Source organism: Dipodomys merriami, unplaced genomic scaffold (assembly GCF_024711535.1).
Source record: "Dipodomys merriami isolate MVZ:Mamm:240054 unplaced genomic scaffold, mDipMer1.0.p SCAF_27, whole genome shotgun sequence".
In the NCBI taxonomy this organism is placed as follows: domain Eukaryota; kingdom Metazoa; phylum Chordata; class Mammalia; order Rodentia; family Heteromyidae; genus Dipodomys; species Dipodomys merriami.
In genome coordinates this window covers 4,696,138-4,716,300 of record NW_027204159.1, presented here as the reverse complement: position 1 = coordinate 4,716,300, position 20,163 = coordinate 4,696,138, and the positions used below count along the sequence as shown (strand labels likewise).

Here is a 20,163-nt window from a genome sequence, read left to right as displayed (position 1 = left end):
TACTCTGACTTGAAAAGTAAATTAGTATGATGGAGCATTTAAATGAAGATTTTCTACACAGATGCTTCATTTTGATTTATTTATTTTCTTCTTAATCATCTCATCTCCAGTCTTTCTTTATTGCATACAGAAAGTTGTACCTTTCTACAAAATGTTATGTGTAAAATTTATTATCGGGCTCCTTTATTTTTTAGTATCTTACATGTTTTAAATGTGATACTTATTCCTAATACTACTTTGAGAATATTTTGACATGTAGAAATTATGTATCATTGAAACACAGATTAATTTTAAAATTAAAGGGAATTGAATAGCTCTGGATGAGCTGATATAACAGGAAAAATGAAAGTGCCTGTTTTCACTTTCATAATATGGTCAAGAAAAGTAGAAATGTTCTTAAGAGACAAGAGGAGAGGTTTAAGGTTTTAGTGTTGCATCAAAATTCAATTGTTCATTGGTCCTTAATTATTAATGTATGAACATTTAGAGAAATCTTTCAAGAGTGTAAATTATTGGATTATTCAGAGAATAAATGGAATGTAATAATACCTATTTTCAGAGTGCCTAAGCAGCAGAAAAGTTAAGAGAAGCATTACATAGTTTTAGTAAAACTAACATAGATTCAGTCTCAGAGACAGGCAAAAATATGAAACTTTGTAGGTTCGGAGAACCCAATATGACCTCATTCATGTCACCTTGGATGGGTGGAATGGTTGACCTGGCTGGATCTTCCACTTTTCTTCCTTCCTTCCCCTTCTTTCTTCCCTCCCTAACTCCCTTCCTCCCTCCCGCCCTCTCTCCCTCCATTTCTTCACAGTCTCTCATCCTGTAAGGCTCCCCTGCATGTCCTCACAGTGACTGAATGCTCAGAGAGCAAGGGCAGAGGCTGTGCAGCATCATTCTTGCTATGCTTTATTGATTAAAACAAGACCTAAGGTCAGCCCAGGCGGGAAGGGAAGGGTAACAAGGCCATCTCTGGTGGCAGAGACGGTCACAATGAAGGTGAAAGGATAAGGCAGGTTTCTTGCAGAAGGTGGCCTTTGAACTGGATCTTGAAGTTAAATGGATTCTGATCAAGACAGAGCAAGGAAGCTCTTCAGATGAAGGGAACCATAACTATCCAGCCAAAACCCAAGGGAGATCTCATGGAAGTTGAAACAGGAAGAATTTGTTTCTTAGCTCATTGTCTCACGTCTTATTAGTGGAAGTCTACAGTCTGAGACAAAATTTAATTTATTCATCTAGTTCAGAAAATCCATGGATATGTTGCTAAGTGCTGTGGTTGTAGTTATAGCTTGTTTTGTAGCTACTTAGGGAATTTCTCATTTTGGAGTTTCTTCTAGAAATAGTAAGAAAAACTTGGAATGGTACTCAATACTATCACATTCATGTCTTTTTGTTTGCCAAGGACTGAAAGAAGTAAAGAATCAAGTTTTCCTTAAAATTTAAATGAAACTATCTGACTTAGAAATGAAGCCCTTTTAGGGTTAAGTTCTCCTTTTAGGGTTAATCTCCACATTGGTATATATGGGCTGTGATAGGTCTGCTACTCAAGAGGTTCAGGAAGATTTCAAGTTAAAAAGTCCTGACAAAAGGAGAGGATTTAATAAATCCTTAGAGGGTGAGGATTTCATAAACATGGTCCATATATTAACATTAATCTTGTGTATTTCCTTTCTCTTTTTTAAATTTATTTTTGTGCCAATTCTGAGGTTTGAACTCATGCTTGTTAGACAAGTTCTCTACTACTGACAGAGCTATGCCTTCAGCCATATTTCTTTGTTTAAACCTCTTCATAGAGAAATGATTTCTACAAAACAACAGCCTCTATGGGCAAAACAAGGTAGTAACATATTTCTACTGGCATATTTTTTCTTTTTGAAAATACTTTTATACAAGCCATACATATGCCTGGTCGCTAGTCAGAAGTCCTTCTGATGAAAATGAAGTTTTTCCTTGTCTACTTTTCAGAGGCCACTATTAGAAATAGTGCAACTACTATGTATTCCCAGGCTTCTCTAGGGTTTCATAGGCATTCAAAGGCATCCCCTATCACAGACCTTTGCACTAGATTCTGGATGCATTGTCCTCTTTTCTAGAATCTGTTTGTGTAAAAATCTTATAAATAGGAATAACTTGCTATCATGTAATAAGCACATAATAAAAAGTGAAGTCATAGATTTGTTTCATAATATTCTCCTTGGTGATATTTGTCCTTTATTTCAGGGATAAATGGCCTCATACACTTTAGTTCCTACTTTGCCTCTCATGTTAATTCTCCATTAATTCTCATGTTGATTCTTTATTAATTCTTAATTTCTTTTTCAAAGGGGATTTCTTATAGCCATGAAGACTTAAACTGAAAAATACAGATCACAGAATTTGAAAATACAGATCCATGGGAAGAATGAGAATTTTCCTAAGACTAGGAATCATAATAATGGAATACAAATTGGAGTTAGAGTTCAGAAGAGGTTAGTTTATGTTAGGACTGGCAGATAGTGAACTAGTGATATACATTCTACCACAGTAGCAAATTCTCCATTGGCATCCATACTTTCAGAGTTTTGTTATATTACAATAAGACAAATGAGAAGTTAAGATGTTTTCACATATATTTTCATTTGAAGTGGTAAAAGAAATACAGGTTTTCTTTGCTCACTTGGCTCTGCTCCCAGTGTATAGACACACCCATGCTTAGAGAATGCTGAAGAAAGAATCATGAGACATCATGTTTTTCCTTAGGTCAGTGCTGGATTCATTGCATAACACTGGATATTTTCCTGTGGTTTCTTTGTAAAGGACAACAAAACATGCCAAAGGGTAATATTTGTAAAGCATTTTCAGCACCAGATTCTATATAAATGCAAAACTCTCATAGAGGATTGATATATGATATGTTCTGGTATTTTTGGAATGATAGTTTTAGAAAGGAGTGATCCTCCCTTGCATAAAATTTTTGCATTTTCCATATACTTTATAAACTAGTGAGCCAATTTTCTAAGCTTGTTTTTTAAATATTCCTCATAAGTAGAGTATTAGATCCTTTTCACGCCTTGTAGGTAGATGGTTTGTATGACATAGGACATATGACATATGTGGACCTAGGAACATAAAAATAGTGTTTATTAAAAAGACTTGAATTACATGTTTTTCAAAGTTCTCTATACCAATTTCATGTGTATTTCTTTCTTCATTTACTCATGAGGAAAGCTTTAAATAGAAGAATTTGGTAGAGTTATATGGCTATACCTGCTTTAGTTATTACATATTCAGTCTGTGATTAGAAGGGAGAAAGAATCTATAGGAGAGATGAGATTAAGATAGAAAATGCACCTGATAGTCTGTCCTTCCAGAAATAGTTTGAAGTAATGGCAAAGGTGTGTGCTCATTTTCCATAGCTTCTTGGGGAAAAGAAATTGACCTTAGTCAGCCAAAAATTATTTTTTCTAATTTCTGAAAAATCATTGGAAAACAATAGAAAGAGAAAAAAAATCATTGCCCAACATACGACAAAACTTTGGAAGGAGGTAGGATTGGATTAAGGCACCATCAAAGCTCTGTGGTTGTGGATACATAACAGCAGGAAAAGCCTGGGCACTCATCATGCTGATGCCTATAAAGCCAATGAGATACTCAGTGACTTTCTAGGGATTCTTACTGTAATGACACTAGCTAGAATCAGCTTGAAGAACTCTACATATGCACTTAATATTAGGATCAGTTGTTTGTCTTCAAGATGACAACTTCAGCCCATTTAAAAAATCCTCTTATTCAGGATTTTCCTTTGGGACAATGGGATGGCTCTTGTACCCAAAATCATGGTTCTTATACAACAAGGGAAGCAGGTGCTAGATTGTCTGGCTGTTCCTATTGACCACTCAAGAGTGCTGAAAAATCTGGCTCAATGATCCTGCTCAACACAATTGATTCTGCAACTAGATTCCTCTGCTGCTTAGGTGCCTCTTGCCATAGGTAAATTTTAAACTCATTTTTGCTCCACTGGTCCAGAAGTTAAGCCCATGGCTGAAAACCAAGTCATGTGCCTGTAGCATGTCTGGCAGTGGTTGGGGACTCTGGTTCCTGTCTCAATCAAGACTCATGTAGTGGAGAATTTTTTCCAGATAACCCAAACAAAAAAACTAAAATAGAAACATCTCTATTAAGAATGTTTCAGATCAAAATCTCTTACTGTAACTCACAGATGAAAAGACAAAAATTGTATACTTGTGTCAGACTTCTAAAAAACACTCAGCAGAATGATTATCCATTCTTGATTACAAACTGACACAAAAGACAGAAAAAGCAGACTAGGAAGGGCCTTTTATTTGATAGAGAATATATAAAGCAATAGTTATCATACTTGGTGAAAGTATACAAGGAGAGAAGGATGTACACCTTCACAGCTATCAGTGACTCTTTGAGATCCTAGCCAATGCAGTAATATGCAGAGGTTGTCTTGTAAAGGAAGAACTCTTACAGAAAATGTGGTTATATGGAAACACTGTATAGACTGGTTTAATTAATGAGATTAACAAGATGTTTGGAAATAAGACAAATGTGTTTTTATATTATATTAGCAATAGACAGACACTGTAATATCAATAAAACTACAAAACACCTAAGACTGAAGTCTGTATTAGTGTCCATTGTCCCAGAAGTAATTACCACATACACAGTGGCTTAAGCATTTACTCTCTCCAGGTTTCATGGCCAGAAGTCCAGAATAACATGGCTGGATCCTCCTCCTCCCCCGCTCCTTTCTCCCCTCCCCCTCCTTCCTGGACTGGCTTTGAACCAAGATCCTCAGATCTCAGCCTCCTGAGTAGCTAGGATTACAGGCGTGCCACCAGCGCCCAGCTTGCTTGCTTGCTTGCTTGCTTGCTTCCTTCCTTCCTTCCTTCCTTCCTTCTGTCCTTCCTTCTCTTCCTTCTTTCTCTTTGTTTCTTTCTTTTCTTCCTTCCTTCCTTCCTTCCTTCCTTCCTTCCTTCCTTCCTTCCTTCCTTCCTTCCTTCCTTCCTTCCTTCCGTCCTTTCTTTCTTTCTCTTTCTTTCTTTCTTTCTTTCTTTCTTTCTTTCTTTCTTTCTTTCTTTCTTTCTTTCTTTCTTTCTTTCTTTCTTTCTTTCTTTCTTTCTTTCTTTCCTTCCTTCTTTCTTTCTTTCCTTCCTTCTTTCTTTCTTTCCTTCTCTTTCTTTCTTTCCTTCTCTTTCTTTCTCTCTCTTTCTTTCTTTTTCTTTTCTTTCTTTTTCTTTCTTTCTTTCTTTCTTTCTTTCTTTCTTTCTTTCTTTCTTTCCTTCTCTTTCTTTCCTTCTCTTTCTTTCTTTCTTTCTTTCTTTCTTTCTTTCTTTCTTTCTTTCTTTCTTTCTTTCTTTCTTTCTTTCTTTCTTTCTTTCTTTCTCTTTCCTTCCTTCCTTCCTTCCTTCCTTCCTTCCTTCCTTCCTTCCTTCCTTCCTTCCTTCCTTCCTCCCTCCCTCCCTCCCTCTCTCCCTCTCTCCCTCCCTCCCTCTCTCCCTTCCTCCCTTCCTTCCTTCCTTTCTTCCTTCTTTCCTTCCTTTGTCGTGGGGCTTGAACTATGGGCCTGGCTCTGTTTCTGAGCTCTTACAGCTCAAGGTGAGCTTTCTACCACTTGAGCCACAACACCATTTCCCTGGGTTCTCTTCTTAGGGAGGGACCACCTAAGTTAAGATGTAAATTTACTTGTCTCTTATCTGACCAGTCTGGGGAAAAATATCTGCTCCCAATCTTTTTCAGGTGGTTAGCATAATCCCATTTTTGTGATCTGGGACTGAATTTTCTTTTCCTCTCTGGCTGTCAGCTGTGCTCACATTGCTGCTTTTGTTGTCTGGCTGCTCACATTGCTTTTCAGATGATCCTTCCTTCTTTCCAGTGGCATGGACATGTGGAAAACTTCTTAAGCTTTAAATGTCTTTGATTTTTTTTCCCTATCTAACTATTCTACTGTAGAAAATGTTTGAGTTTTGGAGCCCTTGTGATTTGATTAGGCTTATTCTGATAACCTTCCTATCGTAAGGTCAATGTGCCATCTAACATAATACTACCACTGGGGTGATATTTCATCATAGCCACAGGTTCCAGAGATGATAACTGGACAGCGTTAGTCAAGAAAGGGAATTTTATAAATTTTGCCTGTTATAAAATCTAATTGGAATTTGAAAAGAGCTACATAAAAAAAGCATAAAATTCCCTTGGAACATAGAAGAAAAAGCTGCATAGATTTTACCTGGTAAATATTGTAGTGTTCCCATCCCCTACTAGTCATCCCATCTGCCAGTCCAATTAAATTCCAAATTCCCAATAGAACTGTTTATTAAACTGGCAAGCTGTCTCTAAAAGTTTCTTTGAGAAAAATGTCTAAGAACTGACAAAGATAATTGTGAAAATTGTTATTAAACACAAAATAGTGAAGTAAATTTATTAAAATATGGGGGGTAAATTGGGTAATTAGTAAATAATAAAGTTGTTTGAACCAAACAGAAATGATGGTCTTGTCAGGAAATGGTGGCACAGTTTTGTATCCATAAGGAAATAAAGTTAGGCCTTTATCCTAAACACGAAAATACTTTCTAAATGAAGTACAGTTAAATATACTAAACAAAATTGTGTAAGTTATCAAAAGAGGCAGGAGCATTTGCTCATAAACTTTGGGTTAGGGAATGCTTAGGTCACATGCTGGGACATGCAGTTGGCTAGCTAGTAAGCACATAAAAGAGCATTGCTTTTGTTATAGTTAAGAAAATAAAAAAATAAAATAGTCCCCTTCCCCTTTGTCCCTTAGTCCAAGTGTTTTTTTGCCGGGGACAGGAGGATATAGTCCCGTGAATGAATTGTGATGGTCCTTTTGGCAGTGCCCAGAGTAATTTTAAGCACGTGTTCTTCCAGTGAGTAACTTCATACCCATATTTTTACCTTGGAGAAATACACAGGGACAGAGCACAAAGAGACATTGACTACTATGTTGAAAATGTACTATACAACTTGTCGGTGGGGATGGGAGGAAAAACTGAGGGAGAGTGAGAGAAGGGGTGACATTGTCCAAAAGGAAAAGGACTCTTTACCTGACTTATGTAACTGTAACCCCTTTGTACATCACCTTTATCATGACAATAAAAATATTTTAAAAAGAGACATTGACCAGTTGAGACTTTTCTAACTATAGCAGAAAATATCCAGTCCACCATGGAAGGCCTTTTTTGTTTTTCAGTAAGTTGTTAAGCAATCTTTTTTTTGTTTGTTTTGTCGGTCATGGGGCTTGAACTCTGGGCTTGGACACTGCCCCTCAGCATTTCAGCTCAAGGCTCTACCACTTGAGCCACAGTGCCACTTCCAGCTTTTTCTGTTTATGTGGTGCTGCGTAATGGAACCTAGGGCCTTATGCATGCAAGGTAAGCACTCTACCACTGAGCCACCTTCCCAGCCCATGTTCAGCAATCTTGAAAAGGGAATTAAATTTAATCATGACTTTAAGGAAAAGAAAATACTTATGGGATTTGTAACAAAACTATCTTTTGCAGGTGTGATCATCTATCATTGTGTATCAACCATTTTATAATACATTTAATTAAAGCATTTCCCTTAGGTTAACAATCTATTTTCTATAAGCAGTGTAGTATGGAGTGCTCCCCTATATATGTAAGCATGTAATAATGGTAGTTCTGTATGGAAAGATACAATGGAACAAAAGCCTTTGTTGTCTTGCTACAATGCATGACTTGGGGACTTGTGCTACCTGTTTACATCTGACAGTAATGGGAAAAAAGAAAGGGAAGGTCTGATTTGTTCTGTATTCACACCATTGAAATGTATCACTTTCAAGGTCAGTTTGGTATGTACTTTAAGTACAAACTTGTAGATACATACTTGACTGTTGCTCACGTGTGGGAATAATTATTGCTTAAGATATCATATGATAAAAAATATTTTTTCCTATATGGTTGTGGGATCATCCCAGAGTTGTGAGTATGCATGAGTCTTTTCCCTCCCACTCTCCCTTCCTCTCTCTCTTTTTTTTTCATTCTTTTTTTTTTTTTTCTTGGCAATCATGAGGCTTGAACTCTGGGCCTGGGCGCTGTCCCTCAGCTCTTCAGCTCAAGACTAGGGCTCTACCACTTGAGCCACAGCACCACTTCTGGTTTTCTGGTGGTTTATTAAAGATAAGAGTCTTACGGACTTTCCTGGCAGGCCTGGCTTTGAACCTCGATCCTCAGATCTCAGCCTCCTGAGTAGCTAGGATTATAGGCATGAGCCACCGACGCCCGGCCTCATTCTTTTTTTTTTTTTTTTTTGGTCCGGTCATGGGGCCTGAACTCTGGGCCTGGGCGTTGTCCCTCAGCTCTTCAGCTCAAGGCTAGCGCTCTACCTCTTGAGCCACAGCACCACTCCCGGCTTTTTTCTTTTTTGCTTATGTGGTGCTGGGGAATTGAACCCAGGGCCTCAGGCATGCAAGGCAAGCACTCTACCACTGAGCCACCTTCCCAGCCCCTGGCCTCATTCTTTTGACAGTACCTAAGGCTTGAACTCAGGGTGTCAAGATAACTCAGTTTGCTTGCTCATGACTATTGCTCTGCCACTTGAGCCATGCCTTCAGCCCAGCTTTTTGCTGATTGAGATAGATTTTTCTGCACAGCTGGCTTCAAACCTTGATCCTCCAGGTTTGGCCTTTTGAGTAGCTAGCTAGGATTGCAGGTACCAGCTATTGGGACCCATCTGCGAGAGTCTTAAGGAATTGTGTACATAGTGAGAAATGGAGAAAAGAGATTGACTTTTTAAGTAGATGTCAGCTTTTTGTTTGTGTCTCTAGTTAGGTGAAAGAGATCTAGCGAAATATCCGTACAAGGGCTTTTCAGAACATAAACGGAAGCAGTCTAATCTATGCATTTATTATTTGAGAAAATTAAAGCTTTGTCTAGTATTCTTTAAATTTTGTATATAGTCTATATTAGATACTTCTAAGAATAATGTTATAGATGAAAATTGCTTTCTAAAAATGGAAAAACTGTGGGACTTTTAACAACAGCAGTATTTGATTAATTTGGTAGATATTCTTCATATAAAAGGATTATCTCTATTTGAAGAAGAATTCTGTCTCGAAGATAATATGTAATCCCTTAAGAAAAGAAGCTTACATTAACACTCACTGTAATTTAAGATTATTTTGCTAAAGCAATTTCTTTAATACTCTTTGCTTTAAACCACATTTGTCTTTGGAACTGAGGCAAAAACCTACAGAGAATACCATGGTAAAATACAATTCTGTCCATTGTGAGAGAAACTAATAAAACACAAGCCCTGTGATGTGGCTCACTGAGAAAGACAAGACACTTGTTAAATTAAAAAACAACAACAACAACAACCAACAACTGTGAATTATTTTTGCAGAAGTCAACGAAAGGTTCTGTTGTCCTTGACCATGTATTCCGTCACATAAATCTCATGGAGATAGATTATTTTGGGCTGCGTTACTGTGACAGAAGCCATCAGACGGTGAGTCCAGTGATTTTATATTACATTTTTCTGGTTATAAATTTCACTCTTTATCTCTGGGCTTTCTGGATGTGGTTCTAGGGGGTTAGATTCTTTATAACTGAAAATGACTGAAAACCTCAAACCTCTTTTTTGTGCTCTATTTTTCTCCTTCCCTCCTGCTTACAAGTCTGTAGAGTTGATGGATTCAGTTTCTTGTATGATGTCCCCTTTGTAGAAGGTATCTAGCTTCTATTTTTGTAAGTGACTTTCCATTTGTGATGTTAGGAGGACTGAATACGTTGCCACATGTGTCAGGAAGAAGGTGGTTAGACAATTACCATTTTTGTTGTTATTGTTGATGGTGGTCATGGGGCTTGAACTCAGGGCCTGGGTGCTGTCTTTGAGCTTTTGTGCTCAAGGCTAGTACTCTACTACTTTGTACCATAGCTCCACTTCTGCATTTTTGGTGGTTAACTGGAGGTAAGAGTCTCATGGACTTTCTTGCTCAGGTTGGCTTTAAACCGTGATCCTCAGATCTCAGCCTCCTGAGTACTAGGATTACAGGTGTATGCCACTAGCACCTGGCTACCTCATTACCTTTTAAGAAAGAAAATGGTTAAAAAAAGAAATAAGTATAAAGTAAAAAATAAATAAAAGCACCACCTAAGTTTAAAAAATAGTTTGAGCTGTTAAAAATAAAAACAAGTAGGAGTTTTTGTTCCTGAGCCTGATGGAGGGAGTGGAGTACAGGTGATCTTTGAGTTCTGACATTAGTTGTTTATAGGGTGTCTCGAAAATCTTTCTATCTGCAGGGAGTGGAGTACAGGTGATCTTTGAGTTCTGATATTAGTTGTTTATAGGGTGTCTCGAAAATCTTTCTATCTGTTCTAATGGTAGAGATACTAAAAAATTCATAATACGTAAAAGACGGGAGCTGATGATTTTGAGGAATGAAAAGGACATTTTTTAATGAGACTTTTGATTTAGCCTGAGAAATCCCTTAACCTCAGACACTCACAGCCTTATCATACAAAATACTCCTATATTTACCTTAGAAATACCATATTTTAAGGTAATACCCTTAGCCTTTTATTTTTTTTATTCTGTGCAGCTGCTGTTGAAATACATATTTCCTCTTCTTCCTTCATCAGTGCTTATATCCTCTGGGTCATCTGAGGTGTGTTCAGTGAGAAATATATTTTCTGAGTGGTGTCTTTGTGCTCTGGCCTAAGACATGTCCTAAGATGAGAAGAGGCAGGAAAGAAGAAAGTTGTTGATAGTGTACTTATGATTTTTCTTGAGCTAGCTCTATAATGTTATCTCCCAGGAAGATTTCACCAGAAAACAAATGAAAAAGTAAAAATTGGGAGTATTAGGTAGTGCTTCCATAGACAGAAATAGTCATGAGTGCACATTTCAAAGAAAAGGAACAGATACATATTGACAAGTTGATTGAATTCTATCACATGTAGGTCTCAGGCCACTATAGCATAACTATAAATACATACTGAAAGATTAAATTGAAGGTTCTAGTAGATACCTTAAATTACACTCATTTTATAAATAATACTTATCCTAGCAGAGAAAAATACAGTTTCTTGATCTTATTCAGTTTGCCAAATTTTCCTGGAAAGATTTAGCAGTGAAAACACAAGTGTCCTTGAATGTGAAAGGGGAAGTCTGGAGAGTCAGAAAATGTGACAGTGGAAGAAGAGGTTAAAGTGGTGCAATTACTGCAAGGAGGCCTTTGAGCCAAGGAATGTAGGCAGCCCTCTGGAAACTGGAAAGAGCAAGGGAATTGATTTTCCCGGAGATCCTTTAGAAGGGCAGCCCTGCCTATGTTTTGATTTAGACTCAGACCTCTAATAAGTGTAAGATAATAAATTTTTGTTCTTTGATGCCATTAAGTTTATGGCAGTTTGTTACAATAGGAACTAATACTCATGGGTAGATGAGGGAGAATTTTATTCTTGCTTGTTAGATGGAATTGTAAAGCTTTATTGTTTGGGTTCTTTGTATTAGGCCTCAAACACTATTCCTTTTCCTTAGTAATAACATCATCCATCTTCTGCTGCCCATGATCAGGATTTCTTTGTAATTAGAGCGACATATGCTTCTCCAGATGTGTGTATTGAATTCTTTATTATGGGAGAGGGATAGTGAGATCTATGAACCGTAGGCTGAGAATTGAATCACACACAAATTGGCGAATTTGAAATTAGTGTGAGGTTTTTAAAAGCTATTATAAATGGGATGTGATGGTATGGAACAGATAGCTAGCTACCTTTGTAGTCAAAACAAAGATTTAGGTCCTATATCTCTTGTTAATGAATGAGTCAAATCACTTAGTTTTCTGAAGTGTGTGTGTATGTGTGTGTGTGTGTTCACTTTTACTATAGTAAAATACCTGAAGGTACATAATAAATTAAAAAAAAAGAGGTTTATTTTACTCACAGTCTTAGAGATTGAAGAGCACAGTGCTGCTAATCGGCTCAGCCCTGGTGAGGACCTTTTGGTAGATGGCATCATGGAAAAGCCGGGGAGGAGTCAAGCTTGCTCCTTTGTAACAACCTCTTGAGAGAACTAATAAAGGCTGCAGGAGAACTATATCAATTCCTTCCCAGGGCAGTGTCCACTAGCTTTAAAGCTTCTGCATCAGCTCCTAATACTGCCATTCTGAGGACCACACTCTTAACACATGAACCCTTGGTGTAACATGGACCATATCCAAATCATAGCAATACACTTAGCTGTAAATTGAGAATAAACTATCTTTTACCCCAACTCTCAGGATTGTTACAGGACCAAAACAGAATATGTGAAAACTCTGTAGATTATACGGTATTAGAAATAATGTAAGTGGGCCTCGCTGGTTGAAACTTTATTCCTTTTGGTTCTTAAACTTTTATTTCTATTGTAGTTTCTCCATAAAATTTTATCTTAAATTTTTACTAGTAAAATATATTTATGCATAAAATGTCATTCATATAAACAGCTTTTAAATTTTGGTATCTTGAAATCTGAACACACCAATTGTTGAGTCTAGGTGTGATTGTTACCAAGTAATTAATTAGAACAGAAAAGTATTATACATTTTCATAAATTTTAGACATAAAAAGCAAGTATTTATTAAAAATACATCTCCCTCTTTTTTTAACTTTCTTTTTATTTTGTATAAGAGCTTAAACCCAGGGCCTGGTACTCTTGCTTGGCTTTTTCACTCATGGTTAGTACTGTACCACTTGAGCCACATTTCTACTTCTGAGAAATTAATGAGATGAATAGAACTTTTTTTCTTAATTAATCCAATTGTCCATATCTCCTCAGGATAAATGTACTGTGTTTTTGGAGTAAAATAGGGTTCAGCTGTAGTTTTCTGCCTCTTTCTATAGATGTAAGCACTATTTATTTATTTAAGTAGACAAGGAAGGAGTTCCAATAAGGAAGATCATTCAATTCCTTAAGCTCCTTCTGTTATATGCCAAAAACCTTTGGGTCTCTCAGCTAAGACAGTTTTTGGTACTTTCCTAGGTACCTCCAATACAACATTTGCTTTGAGTTTATTGCCTTGATTCTCTTGGGAAAGGCTTCTCCTGTTGGACATTATCGGCAGATTGTGCTTATGTTTTACAAAGAAAAGGAAAGGCTTTTCTTATATGCCTGGAGGTTAACTTGGAAATGTGTGGGATTACAAGGATGTGTTCATGATAGTGCAGTAACTATGAGGTGCTGTTTAGTATGTTCTTATCTATTAACAGGTAGTATAGTACAGAGTGTAATAGAAGAAGTGCATTGTCACAGGTACCTGTATAACTGAGACAGTGTTGCAGGTAACTGGATGTCTGTGGATCATATGATTCTAAAGAATTGCTTATCCTAAGTGGTATTTGTAATAAAATACATTTTTCTATTTTTTCTATAGTTGATAACAGTGTTTAGAAAGACCAGAAAAGTATTCTTTGTTCAGAAAAGGGTCTTATACCTTCTGGTCACAATATGTGAGATGTTGTGATTTGGAGAGCTAATTTGTTGGAAAGAACTCTGAAAAGTGCTAAGGGGGACCTGCCCACAGCACTTGCCAAGCTGCTTGCTATATTGCACACTTTTCTACCACAGCACCTGGAAAAAGCATGTTTTGATTAGTCTTTACCTTCTTTGTTGTATATGTTGATTTTGATAAAGATTCAAAAATGCTCATGAAAGAGCTGGAGTCCTAAGGCAGCTCCACAACACACTTTGAACTTAATCCTTTTTTGTTGTTGTTGTTGGTGGTGGTGGTCCTCTAGGCCTGGGTGAACTCTAGGCCTGGGCGCTGTCCCTCAGCTCTTCAGCTCAAGGCTAGCGCTCTGCCACTTGAGCTACAGTGCCACTTCCGGTTTTCTGGTGGTTTATTAGAGATGAGAGTCTCATAGACTTCCCTGCCTGGGCTGGCTTTGAACCGAGATCCTCAGATCTTAGCCTCCTGAGTAGCTAGGATTACAGGCATGAGCCACCAGCGCCCGGCTGAACTTAATTCTTTATATAGTTCTTGTTTTATTTCTTTCTTTCCCCTCTCAGGTGCTTGATAGTAATAAACACTAGTGAGTTTTCTAAAAACCATGTTTAATGAAGTATTTTTTCCTATCATTTTTATAAATTTGTTGCTTTCTGGTTAAGGGAGATTAGTAGGTAAATTTAATCCAGAATAGAAAGGTCTTTCTTCAACTAATGGCACTCCATGCCTTTTTACTTTTTTTTTTAATAACTAAAACTAGGCTTAAAGGATGAACAATGGAAAACATGGAGTTATACAATACTTTAAAAACAAAACTGTCAGGTCTGATTGAAACATCAGTCCATATACATGTCTGACTATATAGACTGTGTGTGTGTGTGTGTGTGTGTGTGTGTGTGTGTGTGTGTGTGTGTGTGTGTGTGTATAAACAAGATAAGTATGCTTATTATCTTTTGCCAATGAAACAGACACCTGAAGGAATTTCTATGTTCCACAACTATATACACACTATATATGTGTGTGTGTGTGTATATATATATATATACATACATATATATATATAAACAAGATAAGTATGCTTATTATCTTTTGCCAATGAAATAGACACCTGAAGGAATTTCTATGTTCCACATCATCCTCGTTACAGAAGAATTTGGGAGCAATATTACTTTGTTGATTTCTTCAGTGTGAACATTTGATTAGATTGTCATTCTTCCAGGTTAAATCAGCATGTGTATAAAAGATAGAATTTCAGACAGTTAATTGGTCGGTGGCTAGCGGAAGAGATTATTATTATAGACTTTTTTTGTTATCATAAGGAACTAGTTTTTTAAAAGTACAGAATTTTAAAAATAAATTTCTGATTACTAGTGTTGATCTACTCTGAACCATAAGAGAATAATTCTCATGAATATTAACTAGTGATACTATATTAATAGAACAAGGCTACTAATAACATATATTTTATGGAATATTGCTTATATTATCTTGAATTGTATAACATTTTAGATATATTGTATGTGATAGGTTTAAGGTAACTAGCTTGTATGTTTTTCATAGGACCTATCCCAGTGAGAGAGGTGCTGTAGGATTGTTTAGAGTTGAGTTGGTGCTTTTTTTGAGGGTGCAGGAGAGTGAAACACCCATTTTCCATTGTGGGCTATAAATTTTGAAATTTGCCTTGTGACTGAAAAGAGATAGGCTTTGAAAAAGCTCATGGTTTGTAAGAACTTAGCTTTTTTCTTCTAGGTAGTCATCAGTCTTTTGGGCTACAGAATATTTTATAGAGGGCATTTATTCAGAAAGCTTCTTATTTAAAATTCTTCAGTGTAAGATCCCAATTCTCATCAGTGCTCCTGGCCTGGACTATGAGGAAAGATGAGCATTTGCTATTTCCCATCTCCATTGAATCCAGCAGCTTCTGTGTTTCAGGAAGTCAAATATGATGGTGAACAGGAGGCAAGGTCTCTGGTGTGAAGGAGTTTATTTCCAGGGCTGACACAGATCGTAAGTACACGTTCAAAGATCAAGTAGTGATGAGTGCACTGAAATTAGGTTGATAAATCACAGTGACTGTTAGGCTTTTTCTAGTGGGATATCAGAAAAGGCCTCTCTGCGATGACAGGAGCATGGCAGGCAGAGGGAATAGCTGGCACAGTCGCCCTAAAGCAGGGACAGTTCTAGAATGGAAAGACTAGTGGTGCTTGATGACAGTAAGGAAGGGGGCATGAAGTGGAGGAGGGAAGGGTCTCTATTTCTGTGGGTCTAGTAGCCTACATAGGCAGTGAAGGTTAAGGATGAGAAGATAGGGTCGGATAGAGGAACTGGTCTTTGGGGAATCAAGTATTAACAGTTCTGTTTTGGATGTGTTAAGTTTAAAATGTCCTTTAGACAACTAAGTGGAGATGTGACATGGGTAGTTTGGGGTCCTAGGAGGTACAAGAGTTGTGCTAGGAGTTCCTAAACTGTTAGTCACCAGATTAGATCAGGTCATGAGGGAGAAAGAGACTATAAATGCAAAAAAAAGAGATGAGGCTGCCATGTGCCATTGTGCTGGCCATGCAGTTCCAGTGCTTTGGAGTTGGGTGATAAGGTACTGAGCAGGCCAAGCTTGCTTTTCAGCCCCTAGGGTTGGCACCATTCTCTTGTGGCAAGTTACTTGGGTGGCTGCAGTTATGTTACTTTCAGCTGCTAGGACACAGAGTTTAAACAAACCAATTTAATTATCTGTGTATTTTAATTTCTACACTTTCAGGACATATGAGGTTCCATGTTGTTGTATGGCTTCCTCACAATGTAGTGGTTGGGTTTCAAGGACTAGAATCTGAAGAAAAGCGAGTGGGAAAGAAGGATGGATGGAGGGTCAGTCAGACAGGATCTCAGCTGTCAGACAGGATCATTTGAAGTGAAAGCCAGTGCACATTTAAAGAGGGAAAGTATTAGCACTTTGTGTGTGTGTGTGTGTGTGTGCGTGTGCGCACCCGTGTGTGCCCATGCACGCACATAATAGTGTTTGAACTCAGGGACTAGATACTGTCCCTTAGCTTTTTCAATCAAGCTGGTGCTCTACCCCTTGAGCCAGAACTCCACTTCTGGTTTTTTGCTTGTTAATTGGAGATGAATCTCATGGACTTCCCTAACTGGCCTTAGCTAGGATTATAAGCATGAACCACTGGTGCCAAGCTTACTCAGCACCTTTTGATAGGAATAGTGTTGATTTATTTCAAAGATATGCTTTAAAGTGTGAGAGTTTGTCCTCTGGTCAGAAATTATTTATATTTTTTATACATGTAAAATGCATTGTTCCCTTGGCCTTCCTAAATTCTCATTTAGTGTAGGGTTTTGGATGCAGACTTGAGGTCTGGCATATCATCAAATGAGACTCTGGTTACTTTCCTTCAAGTTCAGCTCCTAGATTACAGTCCCTTTTGAACCAGAGGCATGTGAACTAAGGAAAGGAACAAGATGCTACAAAAAGAATGAGGAAACAATGATGAACAAAACCATAGTAGGAAAATTGTAGGACATTGCTAGTTCCATGTAGTTTATTTTTGATATTTTAGTTTTTATTGTTTTAAACCAGCACCATATTTGTATATACCTGTGGTTTGAGTCTACCAGAATACATGTAGCCATTTCTTTTACTAGAGCTTGGTCTTACTACCTAGGGGTTATTTGTGTGATGCTTGACCCTGCTTTTGGCTCTAGGTCCTATTCTCTGATTTTCCCTTCTTTTTCATAAAAAGTAGTTGAGTGGTTTTCTTAGCCTTTCTGTGTGATGAAGACTCAGAGTTCAGAGGCTTCATTTTAGTCTGTAGTGTTCTGGTTTCTTTCAATCCAGTCTGGTATCACTTTTAAAATAAATTTTGTGGATTTCTTTTTGAAGTGATTTTTATTCAGCTTTATTTGACAAAGTCAAAATTGATAAGTGGCTTTGAAATAGGCTTTGCTATACCTTGGATTCCCTTTAAGGAATTGTTTGCTGTTTAGGAACAATGCACTTAGGATTCCTAGAAGACCTCTTGTTTTTTTTTTTTTGAAAGATTCTATGAGGCCTCAACACTAACTCTTTTTTGAAGATTTAATAAAGGATTTTTATAATTGCATAATTTTTTTTGAAAGACCTGAATTCAATCTGCCTAGAAGCCATTTCTTAGTGGTATCCTAGTTTACCTTCTGATAAGATAAGGAATGAGAAAGTTTCATTTTGAAAACCAGGAAGTTCTGGCTCCTTTATATTTTAACATTTTTTTAAAGCTTATCTCACCCCTCTTGCATTTCATTGTAGGCAGCAAAATGAACCAGTCTGCTTAGAAATTTCCTTATCTAGATCATCCAGTTCATTTGGTACTTTTTCCCCCACAAGTTGCCACAGGCTACAGCATTGCTAAATTTTCTGCCTCTGCACAATTAAATCGCTTTTCTCTCTGCTTTCCACGAGGCTCTGACTGATAGCCATCTTGAAGGCCCTCGAGCTTCCCATGTACTCTCCTAAGGTCCTTTCTGCTGCCTCCTTTCAACCGGAGGGAAAGGGAACGGGGACAGACCATGGAGGGCCTTCTTAGGGTTTTTATTTGCCCTAAGAAACGAAGCATTAAAATATACTGACTAAAAGAACAAATTAATCTGACACCTCCATCCAATACAAAGACAGATGCTGAGATACTATTAAACAAAGATCCAGGAGGGTGTAAAATGCTAATGTTGCTTAGGTCTAAGAGTGAAGATAATGTTTTTTCAGATTCTGTTTATATTTTGAACACAGAGCCAACAGGATTTGCTGATGGATGGAAGAGATTGACGATGAAAAAAATCTTGCTTGGTGCTTACGGAAGAATGTTGTACTATTTAGACAGATGGGGAGATGGAAGGGGAGCAAAGATTTTTTTTGTGGGGGAGGGGATGTTGGAGTGGAAGCATAAACTTGCTTTTAGACACAAAAGGTCTGAGATTCTAATGGCATCTAAGTGGAAATGTCAAGGTGGCAGTTGGATTCAAGAGAACCATCTGGTCTGGCAGTTGTCAGTATGTAGACAATCTTCTGGTGAGGGCTTTGTTGTGAAGTGTGAGCCTTAGGCAATCTATCCTTCCTGGCTTCATGAGATAAAGAGTAGCTAGTAAAGTGTAGCCTGGTGGAGGTAGGAGGTAGGTAGGTGGAGAAGCAGGTGGGAGAGCTGCCTCCCAAGCCTGTGGCAAATATTTACAGTGTGTGAAGGTGAAGTCTTTACATCTGTTATTAGATTTATCAGCATAGGAGCTTTGTAATGCTCTGGCAATACGTTAGTGCTGCCCAGATTCTCGAACATTCTTTTTTTTACTATGTTAATGGTAAGCCATGTACTGTCAAGTACTTATGTACAAATGTAATGAAATGATTCAGTGGAACATAAGTGCGGAGCCAAACAGGTGACTGAGAGCAATATCTTTGCTTTCCGATGCTTAACCCGCTCAAAAGTATTTAAAGTATTATGACCTAACTACCTTTAAATTGTGTGTATATAAATAGATTTTGTGTTTAGATTGCTTGGGTTTCATCCCCAAGATTTCTGAGTATGTAAGCATCCCACCCCTTTACCCCCAGATTTTTTTTTCTTTTATAAGCACTGGGAATTGAACTCAGGGCCTTGTGTTTGCTAAGCACATGCTCTACCACTTGAGCCACATGTCTAGCCCATCTAGCTGTCTCTTAACTAGCTAGCTATTTTCCAGATAGGGATTTGTGTTTTTTGACTGGGGATAGTCTTGGACTGAGATTCTCCTAATTACAGCTCTCCATAGATTGGAACAGGTATGACTGGCATGTTTGTTTCTTGATATAGGGTCTCATTAACTTTGCCAGGTTGACCATTATCTCCTACCTACACTTCCATGTAGCTGGGATTATAGGTGTGAACCACTGCACCTAGCTGGTCTTAAGTATTTGGAGTAAAGGGCTGTTCAGTCTATATAAAAGTAGATTTAACACCTGTAGAAAACTAAAGCTAGATTCTTATATATCATCCTGTATCAGAATCAACTCCAAATGGATCAAAGACCTTGGAGTCAAAGCAGGCACCCTGAAAACATTACAGGACAGAATAAGAGAAACCCTAGGTCTCATTGGTACAGGCTGAAATTTTCTTAATAGAGACCCAGAAACAACAAATCAAAGAAAGGTTGGACAAATGGAATTGCATGAAGCTGTAGGGCTTCTGCATGACAAAGGATATAGCTAGCAAGATCAATAGAAAGCCCACGTACTGGGAGAAGATATTTACTAGCCATACAACAGACACGGGTCTCATATCTAAAATATACTTGCAACTCAAAAAATTAAATCCCCCAACAACAAATCCTTAAAGCAACAACTGCCCGATAAATAAGTGGGCTAAAGACTTAAAGAGAAACTTCTCTGAAGAGGAAATAAGAATGGTCAATAGACACAGGAGGAAATGTTCAACCTCTCTAGCCATAAAAGAAATGCAAATCAAAACAACATTGAGATACCACCTCACCCCAGTTAGAATGGCCATAATCAAGAAATCTAATAAGAACAGATGCTGGAGGGGATGTGGCCAAAAGGGAACCCTACTGCATTGTTGGTGGGAGTGTAAACTTGTTCAACCACTTTGGAAAGTAGTATGGAGGTTCTTCCAAAGACTCCACATAGAGCTCCCCTCTGACCCAGCAATCCCACTTTTGGGCAT

General features: G+C 37.7%; 1 protein-coding gene across 3 annotated transcripts in view; it reads left to right on the top strand.

The window, feature by feature from the left end:
• Epb41l4a (erythrocyte membrane protein band 4.1 like 4A) overlaps positions 1-20,163 on the top strand; it is a 237,591-nt gene that overhangs the window by 81,965 nt on the left and 135,463 nt on the right. For all 3 annotated transcript variants that reach the window (XM_070036044.1, XM_070036043.1, XM_070036045.1), the window contains one exon: positions 9,397-9,501. In XM_070036044.1, the coding sequence (XP_069892145.1) occupies positions 9,397-9,501 (105 nt within the window). The remainder of the gene's footprint in view (positions 1-9,396; positions 9,502-20,163) is intronic.